Here is an 11,134-nt window from a genome sequence, read left to right on the forward strand (position 1 = left end):
CCCCCCCTTTGGAATACAAAGTATCCAACCAAGCATGAATTATAAAAGAAAATTAACTGTTCACAGTGTCTTCATTCTAAAGAGGAACTAACTTTGATAATGACCTCTTATAAGTCCCAGTTTTATTACGAACTAATACTACAAGCACTAATCCATCCTTGCCTGGAAATATTTCTTCAACAATTCCTAACTTCCAAGAAAGTGGAGGTAAGTTGTCTTCTTTCAACAGGACGAGCGTTCCAGGTTTAATATTGGGTTGAACTGATGTTCATTTTTGACGCTGCTGTAGACTATGAAGATAATCTTCTGACCATTTCTTCCAAATATGCTGTTGGTACCTCTGGATTCTTTGCTAATGACTCAAGCGATTTTCAGCAGCACTAGTTAAATCTTGTTCAGGAAAAGTTCTAATAGGGCCATCAACTAAAAAATGGCCAGGAGTAAGATAACTGAAAGTCTCGTAGAATCTGGTAAAGCTATGAGAGGGTGAGAATTAAGACAAACTTCTATCTGACAGAGAAGCGTTAAGAATTCTTCGTATGTTAAAACGGCATTGCCAGCTACTCTTCGAAGATGGTACTTCATAGATTTGACGGCACTCTCCCATACTTCACCAAATGAAGGACTGCACGGAGGTGAAAACTCCCATTAGAAATTTTCCTCTGCTGCAAAAGCCTGAATCCTGTCGCTGAATCCCTTTCCTTGGAATAGAAGGTATAATTCCCTGAGCTCAGTTTTCGCTCCCTGAAATGTAGTGGCATTGTCACTGATGATTGTCACGCATTTTTCTCTTCTGGATTTGAATCGACGAAGTGCTGCTATGAAAGCCTCTGATGTGAGATCAGTAACTAATTGCAAGTGAATGGCTCTTGTAGACAAACATGTGAAAACTGCGACGTAGCATTTTCTTGTGTTCTTGCTTCTTGAAGAGCCCAATTTAATGTGGAAAGGACCAGCATAGTCAACTCCAATATGGGTAAATGCCTTACTCGGACGCACTCGTGTGAATGGTAATTGTCCCATTAATTGTGCTACTGAGACCTTAAAACTGTAGCATGTATTGCAATGATGTATTACATGCTTTATAGTTTGTCGGATTTTAGGAATCCAATATCTTTCTCGAATTGAAGACATAAGTAATTGAGGACCTGCGTGCATTAATCTTCTATGATCGTGTTAAATTAAAAGACGAGTGAAATGGCTTTTAGGATGTAAAATTATTTGATGCTTATTATTGAATTCAAGATCACTATTTTCTAATCTACCACTTACTCGAACAATATTTTCCTTCTCTAAAAAAGGATGCAATGTTCCTAACGAACTCTGCCTAGAAACTTGCTTCTCACGTTGAAGATCCTTGATATCTTGTGAAAAGTATGACTGTTGTGTCATCCTAACACAGGTCTGTGTAGCATCTTGAATATCAGACGCTAAGAGTGATCCACAGTGTTTGTTTTTTGTGATTTCTTGCGTTGTGAATAAATCTTTTACATAATGCTATGACTCTTAACAGTCAAGTGAGTTTCGAAATGAGATCTGCAGGATTATCTCGCGATAGAACATGTTTCCAATCGCTTAGGTGTGTAAGTTCCTGAATTTGTGATACACGGTTTGCTACAAACGGTTTCCAACGATGGGCTGGCAATGCTAGCCTAGCTAACACTATTTGAGAATCTGTCCACAGATGAATGCTAGATACTGTTGGTCTCAATGTCGCTAAAGTTTTGTTTATAAGTTTCGCAAGAAGAACTGCAGCACATAACTCTAATCTTGGCAAAGTAGTCCTTTTAATAGGTGCAACCTTTGACTTTGAACATAACAAATGACTGACAGTGGATCCGTTAGTATTAGTAGATCTAACATATACACAACAACCATAAGCCTTTTCTGAGGAATCTGCAAAACCATGGATTTGAATTTCTTTAACGTTTCCTGGCACTAATACAAATCTTGGAATTTGCACATCACTGAGCAATGGCAGTTGCAAATAAAGTTTGTTCCACTGATAAGTTAATTCCATGGGAAGAAGATCGTCCCATTCTATGTTTAGTAACCATAATTGCTGAAAAGTAATTTATACTTAATAACTACTGGAGACAACCATCCAGCAGGGTTAAATATTTTTGCAATTATACTGGCAACACTGCGTTTCGTAGTTCGTTGGGATGAAGGATTCTCACTCGTGTTAACTAAGCTAACATTAATGGAAAATGTGTCAAAGGTGGGATTCCATGAAATTCTTAACGTCTTGATACCTTCCGTGTGAAAGTGAATAAGTCTCTGAGTTTCTTTTAACGTTTCAGGAATGGAGTTTAACACGGTGACGTAATTGGCGCACCATTTCCTCAAAACGAATCCTCCTCTTTGTAGTAACCTTGTCACGTCACTATACATCTGAAGTGCACCTTGAACACTATCAGATCCCCCTACATAATCGTCAATATAGAAATCACGTTCTAGTGCTTTACGAGCACTGGGAAAGTTAACTGCTTCCTCTTGTGATAACTGCCGCAAGAACCTTGTAGCAAGAAACGAACTTGAAGATAATCCTTATGTTACTGTATCAAGACTGTAAACGAATATGGGATCATGATTAGATTTCCTCCATAAAATGGATTGAAGAGGTTGATCATTTGGATGCATAGCTACTGCCCGAAAGATTTTAGCAATATCAGCAACAAGAGCCACTTGATGAGTACGAAATCGAAGTACAATGGAAACCAAATCTTCTTGTACTGTAGGACCTACCATTTGTATGCTATTCAGTGATTCTCCACTTGTAGAGGGGCAAGATCCATCAAATACAACACGTAATTTAGTTGTGCTTGAATCCTTAAATACACAATGATGAGGTATGAAGTATCTAACTGCACTGTCCTTAGCCATTTCACTTAACGTACCAATATTATGTATATGTCCTAATTGTTCATACTCATCCATAAAAGCTATGTAGTCCTGTTTCAGTTGAGGTTCACGATTCAATTTGCGTTCAAGTTGACGAAACAGTGTGAGAGCTATCTGTAATGAATCACCAAGCGTGGCCTTGTCCTTCTTTAACGGGAGACGAACCACATAACGTCCGCTTAAGTCACGAGTAGTGTTATTCTTGAAATGCTGTTCACAAGCTACTTCTTCAGGGGATAATAACTTCGTATGGAATTCCTCCAATTCCCAAAAACGCTAAAGTTGTTGGCTGCGATTGTCTTCGGATCTGATGAAGAACGTTAACGCTGAGTTACTGGCTTGTGTACTGGGAATTTTCCCTGCTATCACAAATCCTAGTTCAGTGTTTTGAAGTACTGGATAAGAGTCAAGTCTAGTCCTTGTTTCTAGTTTTAGAATGTTAAAAATACATCACACCCTAACAAAATATCTATTTTTGAAGGTGTATTAAAGCTTGGGTCTTGCAATAAATCTTTTCCGTTGGCATCAAGTTAGTTATGTTTGGAAGAACCGAAAACGTAACTTGAATGGTGAAGTCATTTATTGTTGACTTCATTTGAATGTTGACACAAACCTTTGTTGCTGATGTTGAGTTATTTACTCCTTGAATTGGCACGTGATGTTTGATTTTCTTCAAACGATGACGCTGAACAAAATCTTCAGTAATAAAACTCGTTTGGGGAGCTGCATCTAAAAGTGCCCGACAGTCGACCCAATTTCCCGCACTGTCCTTCACCTTCACAATTGCCGTAGCAAGTAAAGTCTGTGACGAACTCTGTTGCTTGACCGAACAATACGATGCTTGAGGTGTACCCTAACTATTGCTAGGGGATGAAATTTCGGTAGCTGGAGACACCATACCACTGCTGGTAATTTTTAAATGCTGAGTATGTACTGACGCTTCGTCACCCTTCGATACAATTCTTTCTGTATGAAGCAAGGTGACATGTTTAGCATTGCACTGTCTACATGTTCCAGACTTGCACTGAGATTAATTATGATCTTCACTACGCAAACAGTTAAATTAAATGTTTTTTTACGCAAATATTTATACTTCTGATTAATTGGAGCACCTTTGAATAACCCACAAGTAAACAGAGGATGTTTTCCAGCTTCACAAAATTTACTATCAGTCTTAACGGTGGCTAAATAAGATTTGAACACAGATGAATGCTTGTCACTATGCTTTTTAACACTAACAGATAATTTGGTCTGTTTATTACTTTCATTTGGTAACGGTTTAGCTTTCTCGAGCGCTTGAAGCCTATGTTCTAGAAAATTAAATAACTCACTAACACCACTAAAATCTGAACCCTTGCACTGTAACTCAAATGCTCTCCTAGTTTCCTGATCAAGATTACCTAAGAAATATTGTACTAATATTACGTCACTCAGATTAACATTTTCAACAAATGCATTAAGCGCTGACACTGACGTCATAGCTGTATTCAAGAAATTACGCAACTCGTGAACATTTTCTTTCGTTACTGAACTAATGTGAAGAATTTCATTAACATGAAATGCAGCTAATAACCTTTTATTATCATACCTTTCATTTAATTGTTCCCAAGCTATAGAGTAATTAGCTTCAGTAATTGATAAGCTTTGGATAAGGTTTAATGCTTCATTACGAAGTGAAGCACGTAAGTATTGATATTTTTGAATAGCTGATATATCATAATTATTGTGAATCAATGAAAGAAAGGTGTCCCTAAATGGTATCCATTTTGTGTAATCACCGTGAAATACTGGTAAATCAATCGTCGGTAACTTTACACTGGATGTGATACGTGAACTACATTTCGGATCCTTAGGTTCGGTAGTATTATGTGCATTAATGATAGCTTGCATGCGAGATTTACATCGAAATAAGTTTCTTCAATAGCTGCACGCACATCTTCCTGTTCACTATCACCTGATAGTAACTCAATGTCATTAAAATAAATTCTAATTTAGACCACACAGTTTGCATCTGTTCTAGGCGAGTGTTAACTGTTTCAATACTATATTTCTCACTGTAAATTGATTGACAAACGAGCATATTCGTGTTAACTGACCTTTGTAAACTGCTCTTTGTTTTACAAGCTGAGACAATTCAGCCATGATGCCAACTACTTACAATTAAAATAAACAAAATAATAGAAGCAAATGAAACAAAATAAAGTTACACACACAGTAAATTTTAACTTGGAGTTGGCAATCCTGTTATTTTGCGATAACGAATGAAAGCATGACATTCATGCATGATATCAAAGTAAGATACCAACTGTCTGAGCTGATAACAACATATCTGACTTGTGACTTAAATTGAGCCTATAACACAGTTTTTCTTTCACTAAATTATCCCGGCCTGGTGGACCAATATATTGGAGGACCATCTGCTGCTTGCACAGAAAATATTGTTTTATTTACCATAGACGGTGATTGATAATAAAGTGAATAAGGCTGTGATGAAATTTGTATTTAAACTGCACTAACTTACAAGTATTTTCACCACTTCTACAAATACACATAAAACTAACTTCTGCCTTTGAAAGAGTCACAAAATAGATATAACACAACACTGGCGTATTACCATGAATGTTAAAGTTTAATGTATCTTGTAATGCATATTAAACACAAGGAACTACATCAGATAGTTCATGATTGACTTGACCAACAACACTGCCATCTATCTGACAAAAATAAGTTCTGCTATGACGTAAGCAAAAGCAAAAGAAGATAATAATGCTATAAAAATGAAATATACAAACATTAAATGATTTTCAAACACGCCGGTATCGGCCTTAATTATATATGTCCTGTCGGCATGTATAATACGAGGTAATATAATAGCATATTTATCCGGTTTTGGTATCACTTCCTTGTACGCCGTCATACGTAAAGGCTCAAATAAAAATTTCCTTTGCCAGTTGCCTTTAAGTATATATAGATATATATATATAATTTTAAAGGATATAAAATTTTTATTGAGATCAATTATTATCATATTACAGTGAGGTAATCTCTGCCGAAACATTAGTGGGACCAGCACTATTTAAAAAGAACGCTAATTTTTAAGGAGAGACAAAAATTTTACTTATTTTTGAGCGGCATGACTACTCACGTGGGCCCGTCATCTTTTTCTTTTACAAATTTAGGAGATAATAAGGGAGACTAGGAGGTGTGTATTTTAAATTTCTCATAGTTACTGATTTTTTTTAAAAAAAAGAAACCATACATATTCTAATGTTACTTGGCTTCTTTTCAACCGGTCTTATTGAACAGAGGGAGATTTTGTTTTCAAATTTTAATCATTTTTCATAAAGTAATTTCAACGTTCTCTTTATCTTTTATATTATTGGTATTTAACTTAAGCTTAAAAATAAGTGATTTATCCTTCGTTTTACACAATATTTAAATTCGCTTGAAAATAAGTGATTAGTCTATTTTTTCCAATAAAATTAAAAGTTAACTTCATAAATCAGATTCTCTGATAGTTTTTTTTTATCTAGTTTGTTTTAGATGAATTTCTTCTACGGAAGTGAAGACTTGAAACTTTTGAATGAATTCTATATTCAATAGCTGCTGTGCGGCCTGAGCAATTACCCGAGAGTTTTTATGGTCTGCAAAGGGAAAATGAAGATGCAAAGGCTTGGACAATGGTGATAGGAGAGGTGTGACGCGCTGCTTCGCGTACTTCGAGTTTTAAAGGATATGATATATCACTTGTGCAGCACTGTGTATCCAGTGGTGACATTTTAGATCTGTTTGTTCACGGATTTTTACGTACATATTGAAGTTATGATCAGACTCAGAAAAAGCTTACGTAATTATTATCTTGTTTGGAAGGTCAGGTAGACAGAGTAATATATACAGAATTGCCACTTTTTTTTTGGGAGACCGTTCGTACCGGAACAATGCTTCAATTCATGAAAATCCACCTTGGTCGTGGCCCCTCAGGAAAATCATAAATAAAGAAATAATTTAAATGAGTTAACTAATGAATATTTAGTATTTACGATGATTTAGTTGGGATTAGTAATCTCAATTCCGTTGAAGATGAAATGAGGAGATTGGTTAAAAATGTGGGCGACGCTGTGGCTGCACCCACGCAAGAGGTCCAAAGACAAAATCCTGTATAAAACCCCGTCCTCAGCATTGTGTACCGGATAATCATGGCTGTGCAAACCTATCTGAACCTCTGCCTGGTCCGTCATACATTCTGTTCCAACATTGTTTGGACATGGGAGCAATAATAGTAATAGTACAAGTGATACTAGTTGTAGTAGTTTTAGTAGTAGTAATAGAAGTAGCAGTAGTAGCAATAATAATAATGACGGGCAAATTTAGAGAAATAGTAACTTCGGATTGGTTAGAGAAAGCAAAAAATGGTTTAGTAAGTTTCATCTTACCTCCCTGAAATTACCTTCAGACCTGCGGGTAATAAGAGAAGTATTGATAACCCAGGGGCCTATATTGAAAGCTTAATGAGTTTTCGTTGGAACATGTGTTATCCAGCGCGAGAACCATGTATTATATCGCGCTATACATAAATAGCAGTAACGGTACAACCAACAACCTGTGTATATTCCATGGAGAAGAGGAGGCTATTTCTCTGCTGGAAACGTCCTTACCTCAATTGAACGTGTATTAAATTTAAATGAGGAGCTCCTTTTTGAGCATGAAGTACTTTTTCGGTTTCACTTTGCCGACAGCATGTACGGAAGGGGAAGAAGTAATAAAACGAATGCAGTTGAGAAATATTCAGAGTATCAAGATTTTATATTACATTTGTTTCAAAACACAGTACAAATGAATATCAGAAAAATAGTCCAACATATTTTACTAACCAACTAAAAATGGTATACGATTATCAAAATCTGATTGTCACGTAGTCTTAAGTGAAGTGCATATTCCATGAACATATTATGACGTTACCGAAAATTAAAATATTATATCTTACAAATTTTAATGTAACATGCAAAATGCAGAGATAATGAAAGGTAAAGTGGTTATTTGATATTATACAACCGTTCATAATGTCATAGATAAATTAAACACAGTATCAAGATTTGTAAAATTTAGTGCATCAAATATTGTACATGTAGAATGTGATGAACGTGTAGAATCTGTTACATTGGCACCTACATTAGCTTTACAATTAGGTTTTACTGAAAAACCGAATCTTGTGAAAGAACATCGCGGATTCAAACAACAATACGTAGATATTGGATACCTATATCTAATTTTTATTTATGCAACAAAGTATTTTTACAATGTTATTCTATACATTTTTAAAATACAATTATACAATATCAAATTTAGGTGATACAAAAGCAACATACTCTGATACTGAATACGGAAAAGTTCAAACAATTACCTTTGAAGATATTCATTATATACCAATGCAAAAGTTTGCATAACAAAATCGAAATACTATTAAAAGATCATGCGGGGCGAAATTTTCCGTTTCGAACTGGGACACTTACCATAAGACTAAATCGTGATTTCTTAAATTTGTGATATACAAAAAGAAAGCAAAAATCAACAGGAAGAAATAAAAAGGAAATATTCGAGGAAAAACCTGACTATGAAAAATTATCATAACATTTTTTTATTTAGAAAAGATTACTTTTCGTGTTTCATACAATCGGTCTTCAAAATTAGCTAAGAAACAGACAGGCAGGCAAAGCAGAACATATAAAAATTTAACGAAACTGCATACCAAGGTAGAAATGCACCGAGAAGAGCTTTACTATATCTATGAAATCGATTTGTCATTATGCTCTGATATGAACGCTTCACGTGTTGAAGAACGCCATACGAAGGTACAAACAGGATTGACAACGTGCAACATTAAGCTTTTTGCCTCCAAAACCCATCACTGCTACAGATCAGTGTTAGCGCTTCTTCTGCTTGTTTTTGTAAATCACCGAAAATGAAACTAAGATTCAGAAGAAGATATCTAACATGTAAAAGGACTAAGTAGGACTATTTTAGACATTGCTGGTTCCTTCAATATAGTCAGGAAATTCCCTCATGGCCCATAACATCATCTATTATTTTGGTAAGTTACGTTTTATTACCTCTTTCCAGTTACGAAAAACAAGCAAAAGAAAAAATATTGGTTTTTCAAAAATATTTAGTAGTCTGCCCCTTTAATTCGGACGACACTGTATTTCATAACGTGCCTTCGATAAATACCTAAGAAACGTTAGTTCATCTCAAACGACTAAACTATATGAAATATCAGTGCGCACCGCATTTACCGTATAATGAATTTATGTATAGCTTTGCGCATTGCCTCAATCCCGGGTTATCATAATTCAACTGTATGCCTTTATGGGCATAATATTCCTCGATGAATCTTTGTTTGTCTTCTTCTGTTTTACAAAAAGGCGGAAAACCAGGAGCTTCCTGCTTCATCTGAAGGAATTAATTCACATAAGCTCCGAACAAACCACCTGAATTCCTTTCTTCTGGAACCATGTGCTCGAGCTCCCATATTTCGTGCACCATTTTGAGGAGCAACTTGTAACTCTGAAGTACAAAATGTCCCTTTGAGAGCACACACAGCGTAAAAATGGATATAATCCTTAGTGTTTTTTCCTCCATATATGTACGGCAAAGAACGAAAAGTAATCAGCCTGCCGCGACGTACGGCACGGTCGGAAAATAAAGGTCTTTTGGAGGTAATATGTTGCGTTTCACTACACCGTGAATAGTTTGCAATTCTGGAAAGTCCGACCCGTATGTATCTTAGGTGAGTTAACCGGTATTGGTTTACAGACATAACCCAGAGATTAAGGCTCGTAATATCTAAATAATTTACGACATCATGACTCACAATTGAGGTAAGAATGAAACACTTCATTTTGTAACAATTCTTGGGAATAATGCTTGGGAATAATCTTCAGAACAATTCTTCCTTATCGTCATAATCTTGTTAACCCAGGAACACTCACATATTTCGTATAAGTTTATACCTATACTTTTCAGGTACTAACGACATTTCATTGTTTGCTCGTGCCTTTTTTCCATCGTTTCCTACAAGCCATGGGCATTCTACATCATGACGTCACTGTTAAAAGGAAAACACCTCTTGCAACAAACAGCGTTGAGTCCTTAGTGCCATCCATCGACCTTGTACGTACCAATAGACTTTTCCCAACCTCCCCTATTATGTTTTATTTCTATTCTTAATTGCTCTTCCGTATACATAAGCTATTGCATAGCTTTTGTAATATACTTTGTTTTACAATACAAACCCATCGCGCCTATTATGGAATAGTATGTTCAGGTAAGTACAAGGTACGATATGTACGCATTTCAAGACTTGCAATGTTGGATGCAGCAATGGAACATTCTAAACCATTCGTTTTCTCTTGAATAACGTCGCTAAATTTGATGATTTCTTCTGCTAGAATTCTAACGTCATTTTCACTATAAGAGATACTTTCCTTTTCGAGGCAAAACTGCTCGGCACTTAGTGCACGATCTTTGTGCCAGACTTATAATCGTCGTTTATATTCAGTTGAACTTGACTCCGGGTCGTAAAATTCAAGCGCGGGATGGGGACGAATATAATTTTTATTTTCTTTTACATCAAACAAATATGAGAAATCTCCAATCTATAAATTTTAACTAATGCCTAAAGTTTTGGGTAATTTTGATAGTTTCACACCAAGGTAAAGAAAAGAATATCTGAAGAAATACGACTGATAATGTTAATATTAACATTTTTCTGACCCTGGATAAGTGCATTAGGAATGATATATTACTATTCTATTAGATTTCTAAGGTTTATAGTCCATTGTAATTACTACTAATATAAACAATGGCTGTTATCTTGCTAAAGACGGGACGCTCTATTAGCACATGGTTAATAAATGCTGTCACTGTCTTAAGACAGAGCCAACGATTAACAACATTATCACCACATGTTTTACAAGGCTCATCCATATGTTTCCCTTTACAGTTGAGAGAGAGGTGTTGACAACACATGGGCACAAATTTGTGTTCCGTCTCACCTCACGCATTCGGTGCCTTCAACATAGTCTTTATAGTCTTTATGCTTTATGCTTTATGTACATAAACTTATTAGTATGTACAGGATTTCGTCTCCGAACTAAATATTTTCGAAGCCTGCTTTCAAAGGTGACATCGCAATCAATGCAGACCTTAACATTATCACAGATCTACTTCCTTT

The 11,134-nt window shown here is 35.8% G+C and overlaps 1 protein-coding gene across 1 annotated transcript; it reads right to left on the bottom strand.

Annotated features, from left to right (window-relative positions):
* Positions 1-1,513: 1,513 nt before the first annotated feature.
* Positions 1,514-2,886, bottom strand: LOC145682863 (uncharacterized). Its single transcript, XM_081754229.1, has 2 exons — positions 2,560-2,886; positions 1,514-2,062 (listed from the first exon to the last, which is right to left on the bottom strand). The coding sequence occupies exons 1-2, from the start codon at positions 2,884-2,886 to the stop codon at positions 1,514-1,516; spliced, it is 876 nt and encodes a 291-aa protein (XP_081610355.1).
* Positions 2,887-11,134: the final 8,248 nt, after the last annotated feature.

The sequence above is a fragment of the Thermobia domestica genome, chromosome 4, assembly GCF_964235325.1.
Source record: "Thermobia domestica chromosome 4, izTheDome1.hap1.1, whole genome shotgun sequence".
In the NCBI taxonomy this organism is placed as follows: domain Eukaryota; kingdom Metazoa; phylum Arthropoda; class Insecta; order Zygentoma; family Lepismatidae; genus Thermobia; species Thermobia domestica.